The sequence below is a fragment of the Thamnophis sirtalis genome, unplaced genomic scaffold (assembly GCF_051295495.1).
Source record: "Thamnophis sirtalis isolate CommonGarterSnake01/CBP01778 unplaced genomic scaffold, rThaSir2_p1.2 scaffold_10, whole genome shotgun sequence".
In the NCBI taxonomy this organism is placed as follows: Eukaryota; Metazoa; Chordata; class Lepidosauria; order Squamata; family Natricidae; genus Thamnophis; species Thamnophis sirtalis.
In genome coordinates this window covers 46,228,815-46,251,095 of record NW_028261390.1, presented here as the reverse complement: position 1 = coordinate 46,251,095, position 22,281 = coordinate 46,228,815, and the positions used below count along the sequence as shown (strand labels likewise).

The 22,281-nt window shown below is 35.1% G+C and overlaps 1 protein-coding gene across 15 annotated transcripts in view; it reads right to left on the bottom strand.

The window, feature by feature from the left end:
• SORBS2 (sorbin and SH3 domain containing 2) overlaps nt 1-22,281 on the bottom strand; it is a 189,742-nt gene that overhangs the window by 5,882 nt on the left and 161,579 nt on the right. For 9 of the 15 annotated variants that reach the window (XM_087724502.1, XM_087724503.1, XM_087724504.1 and 6 more), the window contains 6 exons: nt 21,769-21,857; nt 20,125-20,171; nt 18,321-18,435; nt 18,096-18,224; nt 15,713-15,907; nt 2,156-2,196 (listed from right to left, as the gene is read on the bottom strand). In XM_087724502.1, the coding sequence (XP_087580628.1) occupies nt 2,156-2,196; nt 15,713-15,907; nt 18,096-18,224; nt 18,321-18,435; nt 20,125-20,171; nt 21,769-21,857 (616 nt within the window). Of the gene's footprint in view, nt 1-2,155; nt 2,197-6,241; nt 6,350-7,963; nt 8,159-10,037; nt 10,812-15,712; nt 15,908-18,095; nt 18,225-18,320; nt 18,436-20,124; nt 20,172-21,768; nt 21,858-22,281 lie in introns of all 15 variants that reach the window. The other 6 variants (XM_087724498.1, XM_087724501.1, XM_087724505.1 and 3 more) reach the window with 2 other exon arrangements.

The following is a 22,281-nucleotide window of genomic DNA, read 5'->3' as shown; positions in this document are numbered from 1 at the left end:
TGCTTAATGACATTATATGACCTCTTAGCCTAACTTGAGGATAAAATGGAGAGAGGAAATAATATTTTACAAATTTGAGTTCCTGGAGATTGGACAGGATATAAATGAAATAAAAGCAACAAAGAATGCCAATTAAAAATCTTTCATTTTTCAGTTTCTGCCACATACATAAACTACTGAGAAGGGAAAAATGAATATAATTGTGAAGAGACCCATTTCCCTACTTCTTAACAAATCTTATTGTACAAAGTCCTAAGGCTTTGTGACAGGATGTTGTGGAGGGTTATGACCTTTGGTCAATAAGAAATCTACTTAGTTACAAACAGATATACTTTATTTGTTGTAGCAGCCAATTACTCTTTCTGTTTGTTCATGATATGATGAGTTGGAAAATTTGGAACTTGTTCTGAATGAGTCACCAGCAGTTGAGTTCAGGGTAAGAAGAGATGCTTCCATTTTAAATAGAATAAAATAATCTACCTTGGTAATGTCTAAATACAGATATTATACTCTAAGAATTTAGTACCTATACTTCTCTTATTCTAAGCATTCTCTGTAGTGTAGCAACTGGGAGTATTAAATATTGCTTCTCTGCAATACATTGCAAATTTGGCCTTTGCTAATAATTATTTAAATAATATGTGTGTTTCAAGTCTCAATCCAGAAAAAAATAACATTTTGCAAGATTCTGATAGATATATAAACTACCTTCAACCCAAGGCTTTTCTAGACAAGAATACCTTGCAACATTCATATTAACTCAGACCTTATTGAGAAATTGATGCAATCACAGAAGACACATTATTGCAACATGTCCTGGAATCTTCTACAGTTAAAGGAGAACTCATATTTTCATGCAGTGAGTCTCATTTCAAGAATGAGAACTGCGGATAAGTTTGCCTTGTGTTAAAAAATCAACAGTCATTTAATGGGATGATTAATTTGTTTCCGTCCCAGATCCTGTTACTTATATCCCACTATAATGGAGACATGTTATAGCTGTAAAGGGGACCAAATATAGAACTATTATGTCAAGGTAAGCAGATGAAAGTTTCCTATCTGTTCTAGGAAAAGAGGTGTACAAATTCCTTTAGCTTGACATCAAGCATTACATGAATTTCAAAAGTGGCTGAAGTCAGGATTTTAAAAGGCTATTTTTTTTCTTTTTAGCTCCCCAATCCACCAAACTCCCGACTGGATATTTATTGAAGCTTATTTTTCAAATAGCTTGTTGAAAATTCTTGGACTGAGTTATGGCCCACTTTCTGATGACTATAATTATTTGCTTGGTTCAACTTTGGTTTTTCCTTTTATGACAATATATAAATTTTCAGATAGTCATATTGTAAGACGGTTTGACAAAGCTCTGTGAATCTCTCTTTATTTGCTCCCTTTGTATAGCACTCTACCTTCATTTTCTCTAGACAGCTGGCTTCCTCTTTAGTTCAACACTACCACTATTTTTGGCACCTACTGAAATTTTAAACCTTTTGTGGTTTGGCTTATGGTCGCTTCCCTTTGGATAGAATTGTGCAAAATCCACCAGTTTGAGAAGAAGGACTGTCCTGGAGATCTGTGGGACTTTTCATTCTCTCTTCAGATCACAAAGTGTCTCAATAATTTCTGGAAATAATTTGGATGGAAGCAATTTTAGATAAGTTGAAAATAGTCCTGTCCCAAGAAGTTTGGTTATATCCAGAATGCTATGTCCAGGATACCATGAATCACTTGCAGAGATTACTTCCATCTTAGGCCAGTTTTTGGGCAAAGTTTCCCAAAAAATGTTTGGAAAGTTTTTACATGGTTGGGTTGAGGATGAAATATAATATTCTCGAGATCTATGAAATGCTCTGTGCCTAATTGATGAAGTTTGAACATCCCTACGTTTGGATTTTATAAGAGCTCAAAGTGTTCAAAATGTTGTGAATGAATGGAAATATGGATTATGGGTGCATGTATGCATCATGGCAAGAGAGAGGAGCACACAAGACTTTAGTTTAGTTCAACCCCGGTTTAGTTCCTTATCCTTTTCTATTGTGTCCATAGTAAGCTTGGGATGATTTATGGTTTCTAGGATGACAATTTCTCTCCTTTGTCCAGTTAGAAATTTAACACTGTTATTTAAAGAAGAACTTGAGTAGATGAAAATACTTACGGTTCCCCCCCACTGTCATGAGCAAACACAGGGCGCTGTGGCTGAAATGAAATGAGTTGAAATGTAGTAAGAGTATGCACTGCAATCAATTAATTTAGCACAGTCTTCCATAATAGTCAGCTCACTAAGTGCTTCAATACATTCCCTGATTTAGGAGCTGCATTAAAAACAGGTTTTCTCAACAGTAGGTAAAATACAGTTTGAAATATACACACCTATGGGGGGAACATGTATTGTACAGGCCTATTTTAGCACAGACCCATATTTTATTTTGAAAAAAATAGTCTTATTTCGAAAAAAAAATCTGCTTAAAAAATGGGGACAAAGAAGAAATCATTTCTCCAAAGACTTTTCCATTGTGAAAGCCTCTTTATCCTTTCAGCCTAAATCTTGCCATGCCAAAGAAAGCAGATAAGTTTTAGCTTCAGTGTTATCAAACACCATTAGTGTCACAGAGATTACAACAGCATTAAATAAGCAAATAGCAGGAAAAAACCCAGCTTCACAACAATTTAAATGCTTTTCATCAACAAGGAGCAGCCATTCCTGATGACTGGTCAGGAGGATAACATTCTTAGAGAAGTGCTCTCTTAGAGAGATTTTTTTATGCTTCCTGGCCTTGAGAGGTTTTGTGTATTTGTTTAAGGACTCCTTAAAAGGAGAAGAGAGCAAAAGAACAACAGCTGTTTATCAAAAATATGTGTGAGTAGGTCCCATCCATTTAGTCATTGATCCAGGGACAACACATTCCTTGAAAAGTTCTAGAAAATGGACCTGATCACTCAAAAGTTGGTTAAGGTTATGTATAACATTTAAGATAAATATGGAAATTGACAAACACAAATGTGAATTTATATTTTACGATCCATTTGTTTCTCTTGCCCGATTTATTATTTAAGAGAATAGCCCTTGAGATATATCCTCTCTGAAGTTTCAGTATGAATTAAGGTAACATAAGTGTCAATCCTACAAATTATTTCCAAAACTATTTTGGCATAATCAGAATTATGAACTAAATCACTGTTGAAGATATGTGGATTTTAACTCCCAGAATTCCCTAGCCAGCATGGGAGTTGAAGTCCATTCAACCTGTGCATGGAGTGCACAAATACCAAACTAAACCATATACTATACACTTGGTAGCTATTCGAAGTATGAATACATCTTAATAAATTATTGAGTCAAGTTGTGAATCACTATAGACATAAGATTGTGCAATTTCTAAAATTACTTCAAACTTCTGCTTACTGCTGTAGGACACAGTTTAGCTACTCTTTCAACATTATTATTTTCATTTGGAAAAAAAAGGAATGCTTAGAGAAAAACTAGATTCTGCCCAAATATGTTAATCCAGATATATCAGAGAACATTGTAATCTCCTCTGATTTCCACTCAATAACGTGTTCATACATTAACTGAAACTTGTTTTATAAAAGAAAGCAGTTTTGATTTGTTACATTATATAAACTACAATGTATAACAGTGAAAATACATGAGAACCATTCTTTAATTTTACTTTTTAAAATATGATTAGAAAATACATTGCTAGAGAGAAAAAGAATTCAGCAGTTATTCTAGGATATTTTTCTATTGGCAGCTGTCTGCAGAAATTAGAAGGCAATTTAAATGTTGCTTCAACATTTTCTGAATGGGAAATGCATGCAATATTATTGGATGCAATTCAGAGCTTGCAGACACCAGAAGTAATTCAAACTCCATTGGTTTTGGAAGGATTCCTTTAAGGATTCCTGAATCTAAGTCTTATGCATTTGCCACTAGGTGGATGCTAGAGCCTAAGAGTTTAACACATATGTTAAAACATTCTCCATATGCAAATAATAATGCAAACAAGTGAGCCAGTCAAACAAGCTTAAAAATAAGTTAATGATCAGAGGCTGTTTATAAAAAATGCATTACATTTTTAACAAATTTAGTACATGCATGGAACTGTCTTGTGCCTATACTTCATGGCTAAAATGCTTATTCTTTTGACTATGTAGCACTATAGATTTGTATTCCAAAATATGCTTTGGAATGCACAGGAGTATGAATATAGATCTACATGCAACATCTTACGCAGCTGTGCCTTTTCTTGTGATGCATACATGAGAGAACTAAAAGTAATCTCTTGAAAGTTAAAACAGGTTAGATTTATTTTTGTTTTATTGATGTCTAAGCCATATAATTACATAAGAGCTGAGGTGGTGCAGTGGAGAGTGCAGTATTGCAGGCTACTTCAGCCAACTGCTAACTGCAGTTCAACAGTTTAAATCTCACTGGTTCAAGGTTGGCTCAGCCATTGACTTCATCCTTCCGAGGTGGGTAAAATGAGGATCCAGATTGTTGGGGGCAATATGCTGACTCTGTAAAACCGCTTAGAGAGAGCTGTAAAAGCACTATGAAGCAGTATATAAGTGCTATTGCTATGTTAACATATATGTTTATTTTAGAAAATGCTCAGATGAATTATGTTTAATCATTGTAGGATACATGAGAATATGTCTGTGACTAGTAAGTATTATTTAAAGCCCCTAAAATCTTTTAATAAGAAAGATCCTGACATTTCTCCATCAATGCTACTGATGATGAATGCTACACCATCAATGCTACACCAGATGAAAGGTGTGGTGTCTAGTTCTATGATGATGCCTAGAAGAATAAAGGATATTTTATTATATTTGACACAAGCTCTTCAGAATGTTTTTCATATTATTCTGATGATTTATTTTCCAGAGAGCTACAAAGAAGGTAGCATAACTATTGGAGCCCAGGTATATAATGGATAGACATTTGTCTGCATCAGTTACAGAATTTAATCAATGTTCAAGAATTGCTCAATCAAAAGTGCAATGGAGAAGTCAAAAGTAGAGAGCAACAAGTAATCTGCAACAAGTAATAGCTATGAATATAATTAAAAGGACTTAAACCTTCATACCAGATGAAGTTGGTGAGGAAGCTCTACTTAATATTAGCTTTATAGATGCATATGTAGTTGTACAACCATTTAGTTGGATATTGTTACACTTGGCAATTTAAAAAATCCATTCACTTCAATCAGCTTCAATCTGGAATTCATTTATAAATTTGAGGCCACTATGACCCATTCAAGTCCCAAAGTTTCTTCTCATCCAAAAATTTTTTTTCAACACAGTTCTGAAGAAGCATCTTGGATGAGAAGTGAAAGGTCTTCAAAGAAAAAAAGCAAGAAAGTCCAATTGCCTTTTGAAAAGCACCTTTGGGACAACCATGATCTGGATGATTGAGGATCTCCATAGGCAATGACTCATTCAAGTTGTTCATTACCAGAGTTGACACCAACATAACTGAAAGTGTTAGGTTGTTTTATCTAAATAACGTTTTCTTCTTCCTAATCCTTTTCATGAGAGTCAAACAAACAAATCTTACTAGAGAAAATAGAAAATTGGATATATTTAACATTTGACTTTAATACAAAATGTGTAAATTGCACTTTTATCTATAATCACAGTCATGTTACTAAGACAAAACTGCAATTTGAGAAAGATGTATGTTTTTAAGCATGTATGCATGGAAAAGCTAATGCAAACAACAACTCTAGGAAAAGCAATGCTATGAGAAAGCATGTTAACAAATCAACTCAATACATGTTGCTATAGCAGCAAAATATTTTGAAAACAGGATCATGCAATTGAAAACAAAAAACAATAACTTAAACTTTATGGAACCCATGAAAGGTACAAAGAGGCTTCCTTATGTAGCCACTGTTAACGGTCTCATAAGTAAAACACTTTGAAACAAGAGGAGTTATTTACAAGGGTGGAAGTTAAATACAAATTTGAGTGGCTAAAGATGTGCTTTTTAAAAGGATGATTTAACGGACATATGTAATAGTTTTGCTTTACATTTTATCAGTGAACTTGGAAGTCAAGCACCGGGTACCATGGCTTTCACACTGTTACCATTCAAAATATTTTCAGCAGCAGAACAACAGAAAGAAAGACCATTAGAATTATTTGAACATGTGAATTCAAGATCTTGTAACCCGTTCTAAAGACTTTATGCGAGGGGGAAACCTGGTAAAACCTAACAGGCCACTTAGTACCATACCCTATGTGAATAGCTGTGCCCTCTGATAGGTGAGCCACAAGACCTGCTAGTCAAAGCAGGGCTACGAGGAGGTTTGCCGATGACAGAGATCTCTCTTTTTAAATCAGCCTAGAAAAACCATAAACATAGTCAATTCATTTAAACATCTAGATGGGCAATCTCCTGCGGTTTAATTCCTGCAAGCTGGGAAATTAATTCTTTTCATTTCCAAAGCTCACAAATGGCATGCAGAACAGTTAACCCACTATGCCTGAAAATGACTGCTTATATCTTCTTTTAAAGAGAGAATCCTTAGCATCGCAAATTCATAAAGCCTATGCAACTGGATTGCTTTTCAAATATTCTAGGGGTAGTACGATTTGATTAGTTGTGCAGATAACATTGGAGGACAATCTAAGGCCAACCTACTGCTAACACTTCACAGCCAAGAAAAAAAATAATGTACAAGAAAGATATCAGTAAAAATCTAAGTATGTGCTTTACATATAAACATATATATCTTTCAAGCTTATGAAATGTTAAAGCTAAGAGTGTTGCAGATTTCATATTTTTGTGATCACTGAAAGAAAATTCAAAATACGAGTTGTCTTTGAATTAAAAAAGTATATATTTGGCAATTTCTTAATGGTACTGCAACAGTTCTTGCATGTATTGCTATTAAATGCTGACAACAGGACTTTGGGTATATTAACAGTTGGTCTCTAACTTTACAATGGGCAGTTTTAAAAGTAGATTCTTATTTTCACCTTCTACTACTTCGACTCTTTTGACAATTTCATCTATACATTAATCTAGGATATCTATCTATCTATCTATCTATCTATCTATCTATCTATCTATCTATCTATCTATCTATGAAATACAATAACATTAATTCAAGAAGAGAATTTGTGATGTTCTTTCCTAAGATGAATGAACCAGAACAAAATTTATTAATTGTCTCTACCACTTGCTTGTGCCTATAAGGCTCCCTAGATCACTTTCCCATTTATCTCATAAATGTTCCTGACATTGGGAAGGATTGCATATTGCGATGTTACTTCTAGGCTAGCATATTGATTCACTTATTGATTTCTGCTTGCAAGATCAATTAGAGGGACAAATTCAAATAATTTTAAGAAATGCACTTGCTATATTATTAAAGAAATGGATTTCAGAATATGTGCTTAATAATGTCTTCAGAATTTCAGTACCTTCAAAGTTTATACTGGCATTACTGGAAGCTCTAGCATTAATGGGACTTATTAAGTAGAAGTCTTGGCTATGAAAGTTGATAATTTTTTAGGTTTTTAAAATATATATATTTTATTTAGTGCATGGCATCTCAACAGGTCATGCGATCACTGATACACAAATTTAGTTTAAATAAAGCATCAGCAAATTGTGTCTGTTTATGTGATATTTTTTACTTAATTTAATAAACTTTGAATATGATCTCAATAAAATTGAGATAAGAAATTGATGAGAATTGGGAAACATTGCCAGATATTGTGTTCCAAAAATGGACCTGTGATAATCCCAGTCTTATTTCAGTGAATCTTGGATTGGTGCAAGGTAATTTCAATATATTTAAAACATTCATCTAAAACTTGATTGCATGCTTGCAGTATTAAATATTAGTTGCAAAATCCAAAATTTAATAATAGGTTAACCTCCAGGCTTTCCATTTGTCAAGTAGTTGAGAAGACGTGCAGTATTTTCATAGTTTGCAGGCACTATTACCTTTAACGTGGATGTTTTTTTCTCTTGTCTGTATGAGAGTTTGGAAAGAAGAGGGGGTGAATGGGTAGCAGTGGCCTTGGAAAACGCAGACAGAGATTCAGGAAAAGATGCTTTGGCTGAATGAAATGGAGAACTAGAAGCAAGGCAGGAAGGAGAGGTAGAAGGTGCTTTCATCTCATGGGAAAGTGATGCTGGCTTAAACATTTAAAGAGAGACAACTGTAATTCTGTGGAACAGCAATTACAAAAAGGGAGAGAGAAAAAAAAACAAAGAAGAATATACACCCCCATCAGTATAAGGAAAGGTGGCCCTACCTGGCCCATCTGCTATGTATTGACTTAGTCATTGACTTAGTGTAAGAGTGTATGAATCAGATTATCCCTGGAACAAAGGTAGGATCCTCAGGCTAGACTTTCTTGAACAGCAGGTTCCACTCCCTTTTCTTGAGAATACAGTGTTGCACGTTAGTTTTTCCGGGGAAACAATTCACACCTAAATACAACCTGCAGTGAAGTTATTCAGTTCAGTTTATTGCAGTCATAGACCAGTACAAGCAGACTGCTCTATGGATGTATTTAAATATAATCTATTTTAGTAGAGCATACTAAAAACCCTAGACCTGCAATACAACCACCACATGCCAACAAAAGCATGATCATGGTTTATGAAAAAGCAGTCTGGGAGACCAATAATTCAAACCAAGAACAGCTTTGTTATTCTTGTTTCTGTTTTCCAAGCAAGGGTCTGGAGTGTATTCAGTCATAAAGATAGGCTGATAAAAAGATCTGCAGAATTTATAGCTTCCTAAATGAAACAGGAGCTACTGCTGGTTTCACAGAAAGCCTCATTTAGACACTGCAAATTATATCAGTTTTTGTGGTATAAAATCACAAGTCACAGTATCTATGCTATGGAATCAAAACACTATTTAAAGAAGAAAAACATCACCCCTCCTACACAAAACTTTAGATTCACTGCCAGGCACTTGAAGTTTATGTGTCTTTGAGCCACACACCCTCTTTCATACACCAATCAGGAGGCAAACTGAGTGACATATTTTCCCAAAGACTTAAATCTGGAGAGCATCATCCTTATTTTTTTCCTGACTGTTCAAGGGACTGCTTGATATTGCTGATCAGCAGATGTTATGACTGTTTCATCTCCAACATTTAAGGAGCAATTTTCTTCCCAGCTGGATGGAGCATAGCTAGGATAAAAGATGTGTCCAGGGAAATCTTGGTTATGGCAATCTTAATTAAACCATGGATAATTCCTATTTCTTATTTAAAATGTTCTCTTCACCTTTTTAATGAGTTTGTGGGCAAATATTTTGCTATATCCTAATTAAATTTGCCTAGAAAAACCAGGATTATAAACGTGGCTGGGGAACAAGAGAGCCAATTGGGCATTTTCCTCAATTATCCTTAATGGACTTGAATAAGCAATATGAACAATGCATCACTCAGCAAGCTAATGGAGACATTTAAGGGAGTTACTGAACTGTTTTTGGCTAGGAAGAGGGCTGATTTAAAAATAATAGGAACCAACATGTTACATAATTTATATAACATGTAATTGGATCTTAGTGCAGCATGTTTCTTTTTCTGTTATTTTTTCTGTATTTATTTAAATATAGACCATCTTTATTATTCTCATAAATAACTCAAGGTGGCGAAAATACTTTTCTGTATGCCATTATTGCTATTAAAATATAGTTCTTTATTTAAAATGAAATTAATATATGCCACCACAATAAGATGTTACATGCATCTTCTGGTTCGATGCAAAAATCCTTCTAGATACTGCTTGTCATCCTTGGAAAGAGTCAAGGATTCTGCATTGCTGGTAAAAGCCAGAGTTAATAGCAGGTACACTAGTTGTTTTCAAAAAGTTAAGAAGCAATCAGCTCACCTCCAAAAAGAATTGAAGTTGGAGTTGTGTATTAGTATGCTTAAATTGTTCTTGAAAATTGCAATGTGTAGTAGGAAAGCTTCATGCCAAAAGAAATACACTGAACAAAAACTGGACTAATGTTGTAAGTACAATAAAACATTATTGTACAACGTTTAAATACCTCTTTTTTAGTATCTGCTGAACTGTTGCCTTCGAAAGTTATCATAGGCTGTCTCTTATTTGCCACTGGTGACTCTAAATGGTCAAGATCTGGCTCTTCCTCTATATGAAGTCTTGCCAATTCTTCAGGCATCTCAGGGGCACGTCTGTAGAAACTTAAATCTTTACTTTTTGACTGCTCCCCTTGAATGATTGACAGCAGCTCCTCACAGAGTTCCTCCTGTTTGCCAACCTCCTTTAGTGTTTTGGATAACAGGTCTTCTTTGGATATGGAAAGGGTATGGTCTGCTATGTTTTGCATTTCTGGAACAGGGTTTGAGGGGCTTTTCTTTTCCTGGACGGTGGGGATTTCTTTCATCCCTTTGAAATGGTTCCACTCAAGCTTATGTCCATGGTCATGAAAATGGATTGCTGGAGGAGGTGATATGCATGTAGATGAAGAAAGTGGCTTGGGTGAAGATTCAGGGAGCACATGGGAGGCCTTTGATGAGGGATCTGGAACAGTATGGCCATGCTTTATTTGAGGAGTGACATTATCTGAGAGGTGCCCTGCCCTCTCTAAACCTGCTAAAGGTAGAGGGTCAAATTCCTCCAAACCAGAAAGAAAGCTTTTAGGAAAAGGAGGAGGAGGAGGAGGGGAAGGTGTGCTTGAAGATGAAAAGCCAAGAGTCAGTGACAACCATTCATCAGTGATGGCCTGAAGATGTCTTTTATTAGAATCTGGATAAAAAGAGGATCTGTATCTGGGAGGAGGGGGTGGTGCTTTGGAATCCCACTTGAGAAATAAAGGGAAAGAACAGGAATTAAAAGAAGGTGAAGGGCTCAAGAAGAATGCTTTTAAAAAAACAGCCTGTTAACTCCTCTTTCTAGGATATTACTTACTGTACTGCAGTGTTTTTCAACCTTGGCAACTTGAAGATGTCTGGACTTCAACTCCCAGAATTCCCCAGCCAGCATTCGCTGGCTGGGGAATTCTGGGAGTTGAAGTCCAGACATCTTCAAGTTGCCAAGGTTGAAAAACACTGACTTACTGATCATACATTTCTGAATTCATTAGCATATCAACCAGGCAGCAGAAAGCATATCTGGAAAGTGAAACTGTCAGGTTCTTGATGTCTGACATTTAGTCAGACATCAAATAGATTTGAATCACCATGTTGCTCTCATGCTAGCCAGTGACTAATGGCCCAGATGTGATTACCCAAATTTTTCTTTCTGCAGCCTTATTGTTTTGATAGGGGAGTGTTTCTGCATAGCACAGAAATATGCAATTCAGGTTGCGATAGTTTGAGATTAATCAAAACTAATCCCAGGTGCTGCAAGTGTGAAAATTCTTTACCAACTGATAAAAGAACCTTGCAATAACAGATTCAATAAAATTGTACATTGTGTTTATATTCCCTGCAGCTACACAATCTATTTTTTTACTTTAAAAATAATAGCACTTCACACATTATTACATTTCTTTTAAAGGTACATAGGATCCAAATGTTTGTTAGTGCATATAATAGAAAATTATTTTAAACTCAAAACTGTTTTGAAAAAAATCATTATTGGTTGAATAATACGGTTAAGCTGTAATATTGATTGAAGATTTCTTCTGGTAAAATAAAGATCCTTTTGTAAGCATGGAAGAGCTGGGATTCATACGTATATTGCATCAGTAGATATCCATTGCTTCAATAAATACTGAAAATGTAGTTTTTGTTATTAATTTTACAAGTTAAATCCTCATTTGAAATAAAAACATTTGAAATTTGTCTTAGAAAGGCTGATAGCAACATTTGTATTATATATAGAAATCGGGGAGAACATGGGTACTTTTAATTAATTACACAGGAAATCTAAAGTTATGATTTAATTCTTAAAATAGAATTTAAATAATATACAATGGATCTCAGCTGTCACTGAGAAACACAAACAGAAGAAATACTTTTGTAAATGTTAAAAATAGTCTTATGAACATGGTGTTAATTAGCAGTAATTTTAAGTCACATGGATTTAATATGAACAATGAGAGTCATGGTCCCATTTCTGCAAACAGGAACAAAAAGCTGAACAAAATTTGAAAAATAGAAAAATTATTCTTTTGTATCCAGCCATTTTAAATAGAAAGAATATATATAACTAGAAAGAACAATTTTAAATAGAAATCTTCAGCCCACAATTGATACTAGATATAAAATTAATATGCTATGCATACAATTTTAGCACATTTAAATATTGTACTATAAAGTTATTATCTGTTTTATACATTGTGTCCATCTCGCATTGTGGATAATGTTTGTTTAGCAAGAAGTGGAGGTCAGAGATAGGGAAAACTCTAGAGCTACATTATGTTTCCATGAAGATTTGAAATCAAACAGTATTACATTCATTATTGGGTATTAATAGGCAGATGTACACTAACTTCCTTAGTGCCAATTAAAATATGATGGGTTGCTGTTGTTCCCCAATACTAGAAAAATCCATGAACAAAAATATATGTTGTATTTGCATCATTTTAATTACCACATGTTTCTGCAAGAATAAAAGTATTTCGCATTAGTTACTATTACAATGCCAATTCTAGTTTGAGTTACACCTTTTTACTGAGAAATTTTATGAAAGCGAGAGCTAGTGTTGGAAAATTGCATAGTTGCACCAGAAATTTCTCAATTTTTCCCTCCTTTCACAACTCAAGCATAAAATATCTACTGAAAATCCAATATTAACTTAATGGCTTTTCCTTTAAGAATCCTAAAGCAATTATAATTCACGTTAATTATTATTATTTCTTTTCTTTGTCACATTATTATTATTATTATTTTCTTTCTTTGTCTCTGAAAACTATTTGCTTCTCATCCACATTGAACAATGATAAAAGATACAGGTGTCCTATCTACATGAAACATGCAAAACATGTTTATGCAGTAATTTATAATGGGATGCTACTTGCCAGTTGTTGGCTGGTGGTCTTATTTAAGCTGCTAAATACTCTTTTAGAAAAAAATAAACAGGAAGATATCCTGCCTGGGCCCTGTAGCCATTTTATATAACATATTCCCAACATTGAGTTTCATCACGATTTTTACTCTGATGAACAGCCTGATACACTGTAGTCCCTGAGCACTATATAGCTCCCTTTTCTGGGCTTCCTCTTGGCTTCCTTTGAGGAAGTGGAAGAGTGCTCTTTGGTATGATCTCAGATACATGCGGGCTTAGTCTATGCCTTTCCTGGCTGGGTGTATGATGATAGGACTGGGTGAGTATATGATGACCTGGTTGTGGGAGATTGTCTATGCTTCTCCTTAATAGATCCTCCCTGGGTTCAGAAGTGTTTGACAACTATTGTAGCTTTCCCTTCTGGTAATGATGTAAAGAGACATTGGGATTCAGCCAGAGACAATCTAGAGAAAGTGGAACTCTATGAAACTTTTTCAATTATTTACACATGGGCATGGGATGGAGAAAATAGCTTTTGTAGTCGGATGGCATTTCTCAGGGTCTTGATGTAGGAAGAGTGATCCATAAGTCTTACTTAACTTCACAGTAGCTTTTGTTATTATCATGCATGATATCCTGGACTGCAAGGTTTGGTGATCAGAGGCTGTTTTCTGCAGTATTTGCATCCCTCAATGGGTAATTGCCATCAATGCAGTGGATAAGGCAAGGTTAAGGCACTGTTGGGAAGTGATATGAACAGGCTGATGATACTTAGCTTTAGACTGCCATTGCAGGCCCAGCTGAAGTTGCTACTGAAATCTCATTCAAATATCTGGAGACTGATGGGATATGGATGGGACAAAACAGGTTAAAGCTGAACCATAATAAGATGGCATTACTGGCTGTTCATGCCATAATCACCATGCAAATGGAGTGTAAGGTGCTCTCTACCTGGAGCTTCTTTTAAAACTCCTCAAGAACTGCAGCAAGTGAAAAATGTAATGTGTAATTGGAATACCCAGTACGATAAATAATATAGTTCTTTTCACGATACTTCATAGTATATACTCCACTACTATAGTGGAATTGAAAGAACTAGTTCTGATTTGTAAATACCTATACAGCTTGGCATCTATGTACTTTAAGTATTGCCTCGTATCGCTGGCTGGGGAATTCTAGAAGTTCACAAATTTTCAAGATGCCAAGGTTGGTTAACTCTTCTCTGGAGGTTAATTGATCCTGCTCTGCTATAGTCTTTTAGCACTTCCAGAGGGCCTTTGGGGAAGGGCTATTAGCCATATTTATTCAGATATTATATATTTTCTTATTTTGAAAATAAAATTATATGGCCTTTATGGACAACAGTCTTAGATAGTTAATAAAGAATATACAAATAATAAAAAAACAATTAAAATTTGTTACATATCGCCAATGTCATAATAGTATGCTCTCAAGCAAGCAAACAAACAAACAAGCAACCCCCTCATATTTTTTAAGTCCTGGCCTCACTTCCAATTGTAGCCCAATTCAACTCCTGAGGGTAAGAGCAAATTTTTAGGGTCCCTGGAAGCTTAGATGTTAGGGACCCTCTGCATCTGAGGGGTATTGGTGCTACTATGGAAAAGGCTTGCTTCCTAGGTCCCAACAGATTATAATATTTAATGGAGAGACCTGGAGAGAGCCCGGTCTAGAGGGGTGAGTAGATATCCCAAGGAAAAAAAAAGTGGTCTTTCAAATAACCTGGCTCCATGCCATCAAAAACTTTAAATATAATAATCAACAGCTCAGACTGGTCTTGGAAATAAACTATAAGCCAGGGCAGTTCATACACCATCAATGTAGCACAGACAAAAATTCAGGCTGCACCCAGAACTGCATGCAACACAACATTCTAGACCAGTTGAAGTTTCTGGGTGGACATCAAGGGCAGCTCCTTGTAAAGTGCATTGTAGTACTCCAAATGGGAAGTGTTTAGGGCAGGAATGACTCATATGTAGGGACTTCTGGTCCAGGAATTGGTGTCATTGGTTCACAAGTGTGATTGGTGCAAAGCCTGCAACTTGTGCACCAACTCTTATTTATTATTAGACATATTGATTTGTTCTTGTGGTGTATTGTATTGTGTTACTTTTACTTACTATGTCAAATCTTATTCTGTTCAGTACATTGTCATAAATTATGTGATGTAGATTTGGAGACACCTACATCTGGTAAATGAATTGCAATAAATAATATGTATTCAAAATTACAATATCAAAATTACAATAGTTAATGGTCCTTTAAAGAACTGGTTTAAGAGAAATGGTTTCCACCATTAATTCATCTACATTGATGAATGTGTAGGTGTGTGTATATTATGGGTGTGTTTTGTGGTAAGAAATTGGCTCAGGTTCAAAAAGCTAAAAAGAGTAGGTGTGCCATTTGCATTGTGCAAATAATGCAGAAGGTCATTGAATAAAGTAATTCTGTATGAAACAGTATTAAACTGGACTTCCATATACTTTTCATGAGCTTAAACTGTGCAAACACATTATTTTTAATATAAAATGCAAAAATATAAACACCATAAAAAATCAAGGCAATCTAAGAGAGGAAAAACAGTTCAATCTTCACTACAAAATAAAAATAGTATAATTTATTCTTATTATAATTTTATAATTGAAATCAATAAGTACTAATATTTATTTATAACCAAGATTTGTGCATAGGATGAGACTCGAAAGATGGTACAGAGAACAAAGCATTTCTCACCTTAGCTGAATGGTGGATTTTGTCACTTGAGTAACTCTGGGGTATTGGAGGAACAGGATATTCATTTTCTCCTCTGGCCATGCTCTTTTTGACTTCTACATAGGATACTGGGAAGATTCCTTGCTTATTTGTTCCTGGTAGCTTGCCTTCATACCAGTTTTGATCAACCCGTCTAAGAAGAATGACTTTGTCTCCCTGAAAGGCAACACTCAATAGATGAAAAATTGTTGTCCCATTATGAATGCATACAATATAAAGCAATGGAAAACAAATTCCTTAACTGTGATGGAATATTAATGAAAGTGAATAGTTAAGAGAAGCCAAGAAGTCCAAGGTCAAAATGCTTCCCATACAGGTTCAGGCCTTAAAATAACTTGAGACACCATTCATAGAATCAGTGCCTGTCTAAATGAGTTTTTCAATGGAAAGAATTGTGTGGCTCCTAGTACATGCCATGACCCTCATCTGCCAGGTAAGAATGGAAATTCCTCTTCCAGTGAAACTGTAGTGAGGCAAACATAGAAAGCTACAATAATTGTCTAATGCTAGTCCTACCTAGCGAAAATATATGGGAAAGGAGGGTTCAAAAATTGCATTTGCTTTTCAAAATGTTTGTGCTGATCAAGGAAATTTACCAAGAGTTTTCTTCCTTTGTAGCACTTTGTCCAAGAAATCTCTTTATTGACCTTTGAAACATCCCCCTTATCACAGACCTCTGCAAGAGAGATTTTTACATGATAACATGGTAGTTCAGGTTACGAGGGAGAGGCCTCTTTTGAAGACCCACTTGTGTAGGCACAGAGCATAATAAAAATAAAGAGATTTCTGTTAGCTCTAGGAGGGAGAAATATCTTTGTAAAGACCTCATTCTGTTGACAATGTATGGGGCCCTTTAAAAAGAACTGTTTTAAAAGGAAAGTACAAAGAGTTTTCTTGATCTCATTTTATAAAGTAAGAACTGGCATTTTTTTCTGTGGATCTTTAAAATAAAATATAGACAGTCCTTGCTTAATGACCCTAATTGAAACCAGCAACTGCATTGTTAAATGAAGCAGTAAGTAAGCAAAACAACACATGGCCAACTCATTTAGCAATGGCAGTTCCAGTTCCATTAATTAAGTGAATCATCTAAGGTCATTAAGCAAGACATCATGTGACTGCAACTTGTCATCTCTTGCCAGCTTCCCCATTGACTCTGCTTGTCAGAAGTCAGCTGAGAAGGTCTCAAATGGCAATCATGTGACCGCAGGGATGCTGCAACGATTATAGGTGTGAAGATTGGTTATAAATAACTTTTTTCAACGCTGCCAGCACTTTGAATATGTGCTAAACAAATGATTGTTAAGCAAAGAACCACCTGTATGTAAGAAGACCCTTAAAAATACTGGGCCAGAAAATGGCCTTCTCAAAGTGGATTGTAGGATACAGCAAAATTTGATATTGTATATACTGTATATAGAAAGAAATAAGCTTTATTTCTTTCCTCCAGATACAGTTCTGAGTCAGATTTATAGCCTAGCATCTGGTATTTGCACTGAAAGGAAACTTCAGTCCCAAATATCTTCAAATAGTATATAGGTAATCTTTGTTTAGCGAATGCCTCAAACAATGACTGTTCAAACTCATAACAGTGGTGAAAAAAATAACTTTGTAACCAATCCTAACATTAATGACTTCATCGGTCTGTAAAGCAAAATAAAGTTACAGTTCATAAGTGTAGTCGCTATTTCACTTAGCAACTGCTTCACTTAACATCCAAGTTGCCAGTCTCAATTGTAAAGAAGGTAAAGAAGGACTACCTATATTGTACAGCACTTTTTATTTGCATTGCTGAAGGGCAGGCCAGGAGTTGAAAGAAAGAGAAGGAAAGAAGGTTAGTACCAATGTAGGGAAAAAAAGGAAGAGCTTAACATAAAGAAAAAATGGGCAGCAGAAAGATGTAGTAGCCTAATTTACAGTAACAATATAAAGATATGCACTAGTCATTTCCGACTCTAGGGGGCAGTGCTCATCTCTGTTTCAAAGCCGAAGAGCCAGCGCTGTCCAAAGGCATCTCCATGGTCATGTGGCCAGCCAAAGGCGCACGGAACGCTGTTACCTTCCCACCAAAGGTGGTTCTTATTTTTCTACTTGCATCTTTACATGCTTTCGAACTGCTAAGTTGGCAGAAGCTGGGAGAAGTAATAGGAACTCACTCTGTTACGTGGCACTAGGGATTCGAACCACCGAACTGCCAACCTATCTGATCGACAAGCTTAGCGTCTTAACCATTAAGTCACCATGTCCCTTCACAGTCACCCTGGGAAATACATACTTGAATGAATAAGCCCTTTTACAGGGAATCTTTGTCAAACTTTGTGTAACACCCAATTTTAGCAAGTACCTTTCTCAATGAAAGTTCCACATTTGTATCTGCATTGAAATTATATTTTGCAATAGCTTCTCCAATCTCGGCCACATGTGCTGGGGGTGGTGGTCTTGCTGGCTGTGCCTTTTCTGGGGGAATAAATTTCTGAAGAGAGAATGGTGGTTATTTTAATCAACCTTTCCAAACTGGGTATCTATTTGTAAAACTCATAGGTATCAAATTGCTGGTGTTAAGACAAACCTCAACGTAAGAAATAGGAAAAATCCCAACTCTTCCGTAATGTTCGCCCTCATACCAGTTTTGATCCACTTTCCTGAGGATATAGATAGTGTCTCCTTTCTTAAAGGGCAGCTCTCTGTAACAAACATTTATACACAGTGATACAGATTTGACATCCTGGTAACTATATCTTGAATTGAATATTAATTGTTTATCATTTTAAATAACAAAAAGAAGAACCAGATCTAGCAGCTAGAAATTATATTTAGTAATAAGGTCAACCATAAACACAAAAGCTTACTTCTTTTTTAATACTTTACTGATTTAATGTTGATTAATACCTCAAATACAAAAGAAACTGTGCTTTATTTCATGAAGGAAACTAGCATTGTCTTTTTGTAAAAAGACATTTACTGCTTTATATATAAAATGAAATGTAGAACTGCTTTGGTTCTTTACAGAAATAACACCTAGTTATCTTTGTTTTTCTTAAGCATGGTTTTACATTCTAACTTCTATCTTCTATCTGCACTCCTCAGCTATGTTAATTCAGATATTGCTTGACAATAGTTAAGAATGAACAGACAAACATACCTGTAGGTGTTATTTCTATTTAGGACCAAAGATTTTTTTCCTCTGTGTCAGTTCCCTAATTCTTTTTTTGATACTGCTACCAGTGTTAAAAGACAACCAGAGATGCAAACAAATTGGCAGAAGAAATAGTTTCTTGGAAAGAAAACTCAACCCAACGAGACCGCCTAAAGCAATGGGTCTTTCCCATTGACTTTGCTTGTCAGAAAGTCACAAAAAGTGATCATATGACCTCTGGACACTGCAGCAGTCATAAATATGAGTCAGTTGCCAAGGGTTTGAATTTTGATCATATGAAATGGGGATGCTGCAACAGTCACAAGTGTGAAACTTAGTCATAAGTCACTTTTCAGTGCTGTTGTAACTGTGATCACTAAATGAACTATTGTAAGTCAAGGACTACCTGTAGAATAGGAGAGGGAAATAGGACTGGCCCACTCAGGATGCCTGTTGTACAAATTCATCTTGCCAATTGTATCTGTTTCTGCTTTGATTGCTCATGCTCATTCATGCCTTAATCACTCTTATCAGGATTTTTGCAACATTAGGAGGGTATTATTGAAAATCATTTAAACATTACAACTGGCTCAGAATGTATTAGCATGAGTGGCATGTGAAATCCTATTTTCCTTCCCATCTAAAATTTAGATCGTCCTGACTTTGCCAGCTTTAAGAAAGACTGGACCTCTATTAACTTTGGCAGACTTAAAGGGATTGTTTTTCTTATAACAGTATGGAAATCTAATCTAAATGCAATTGTGTCTATTTTAATGCTGATAAAATAGCATAAAGAGCATAATAAAAACTTTATTGGTGAGAATGTTCAAAATGAAAGTAAATCAACACTGCATATTCAAATCATACATTAACAATAGGTACATTTTTATTTCACTGCAAAATTATTCCCTCTATAGTAAATAAGACAATAGAAAACAAATTCAATTTTAAAAACCATTCTTTTAAGTATGCATTATTTTATTATGCATTAAATATTGCTAAACACTTTATGGGGATGAGTCATACCTTAGTTAAATATTGTGTCTACTACTTCTTAAATTACTGAATATCTGAATATTGCAGAATGCTTAAATAATAAAAAAAAATAGTTTAACTGCATAAGAAATAGATACTTATTTGTATCAATTGTAATATTATTGCACATATTCTTTTCTACCTATAAACATTTAAGATTCATTATGATTCTTTGGGTAAAAAAAGGGGAACTAATACTTACTTAGAAGTTTGAGCCTTAAAGTCATATACTGCTCTAGCTGGCAGTCTCTGTAATAGAAGGAAATAAATTAATATAAATAACATGTATTTAAAAGAATACATAAAACATGTATCTAATATAATACCCCCCCTGACATAGCCAAATGCTTCATATGATGCCTGTGCTTGCACTTTAGATACCTGTTTCAAGATGGCTCTACTTTATGATACCTCTATGTAATCCTAGATAACCTGCTTTCATGGAAGCAGGGGAGTGCTACTCAACTAGCAGCAATATTTACTGATTAATAGTTGGTCTCAATTTTCTGGTATATGTTATAAAATATGCAAAATGAAACTATTTTAGGATACCCTTCACAGGATAAAGTTTTAATATAACTATAATGAAACTAAACACATTGCACAAAAATATTAATGCATCTCTATATGCTTCCAGATCTGGATTTGTATTTCAAATGTTAAAATATTGAGTTTATTTTGTAAAAGGAAGTATTCACTATTTCTATTTTCCCAGGAGAAGGCCTAATATTCATTAACTCAAACTTTTTTTCCTTCTTCTAGATCAGTGTTTCTCAACCTTGGCGACTTTAAGTTCTGTGGACTTAAAGTCGCCAAGGTTGAGAAACACTGATCTAGATAGTAGAGGCCCAAGGAGCAGCATCAACAAAGGGAAATAAGATTAGTATCCTAGAAAGAAGACATTTATTTAGCCCAGTGCTTTCATTGCGACTTAATCTCTTTTCTGAACATTGTGTAACTCTTGGCAGGCCCACAAATATACTGACATTTATTGTTTGTTAAACAGATGTTGCAATTTTGGTTGTTGCTTTTTTCATCTAGAGTTCCAATGCATACTTCTTCTGCCCTCCAATCCTCACAAAGGAATTTGAAAACTATCTGCAATTATTTTTATTTTTATTTTTCCTGACCTCAAAATGCAGAAGACTATACAGATCATCATAAACCAGTCTAATCAACTGTAAAAAAAAAGGCAAAGGGTCCGAAGTCAACCCAAGACTTCATGGCTAACTTGCCACCATTCCTTTGTTCCTCTTCAAAGTCCTATGAAATGAAAATACAAGCAGCTTGGAAATTTAGATCATTTGTCCCAACAACTGTGATCTTAGCTGCATGATACTATAATGGAGTAAGGGAAAGGGGAAAGACAAGTTCTAATTAGTATATATGAAAAAGAAACCTCCAAGAGAAATATGCCAAACCTCTAGGGAACGAAGGTCTGTTAAATGATGAAAAGATTCCTGTCAATAGTGGGGAAGTGGTTATATAATAGTTCTGCAGCCCACAAGGACTGCAGAATTACAGGGAACCAAAAGGGGGCAATACCAGCTTTGCTGCAATTTCAAATTCAGAAACTCATAGATTCAATGGCTCAAAATAGATGAGATCAATCAGGATCAGAACCAGTCCAGAACTGGTACAAAGTACTTGTGCAGAAATGCCCTAATTGTAGTCCATGCTCTGCTTCTCTTTTCTATTCCAACTACATTGCTTTCTAACCCCAGGTGATGAAAGACAGCATTGCCAAGAAGCGTTGCAAAAAATGCTTCTTAAAGATCTCCAGGTGTTTTCAGAAATACACTTCTGGCTTCAAACATGTTTGTTTAAGTAGATTTTCTTGCATTACCTCTCTGTCTGGAGTTCCTCTTCTTTCCTTTGGAATACATCGACTCACATCAGTGAAAGCAGAAGAATAGTTTCCAGGACATTCCTGGTCTACTGAAAGTAAAATGCCGTTGGATGAAAATTCATGAAAAACAATTGTGGAAGCTTATTTTAAAGGAAACTACATCTAAGTTCAAGTTATTGTGAGTCTGAATTAAACTGATGTAATAACAAATAAACAAAAACTGACAAACAGAAGTCTAGAAAGGAAGCTATGGAAGTTATTTCATATACTAGTTATACAATTTCGAACTGAGTCTGAAGCATTAAAAAGAAAAAACAAGACCAGCAATTTAGCATCTTCTCTGATTCTTACAACTCTTACAGAAGAATAAGTTACTGAAGTTGCAAAAGGTAAAACATAGCATTGACTCATAAAGCTAATTAAACATGTACCCACATGCAAGGGAATGCGTCAAAAGCATGCCACAATGATGGAATAATGAAATTCTGAGGTGATCCAGTAGAACAGAAA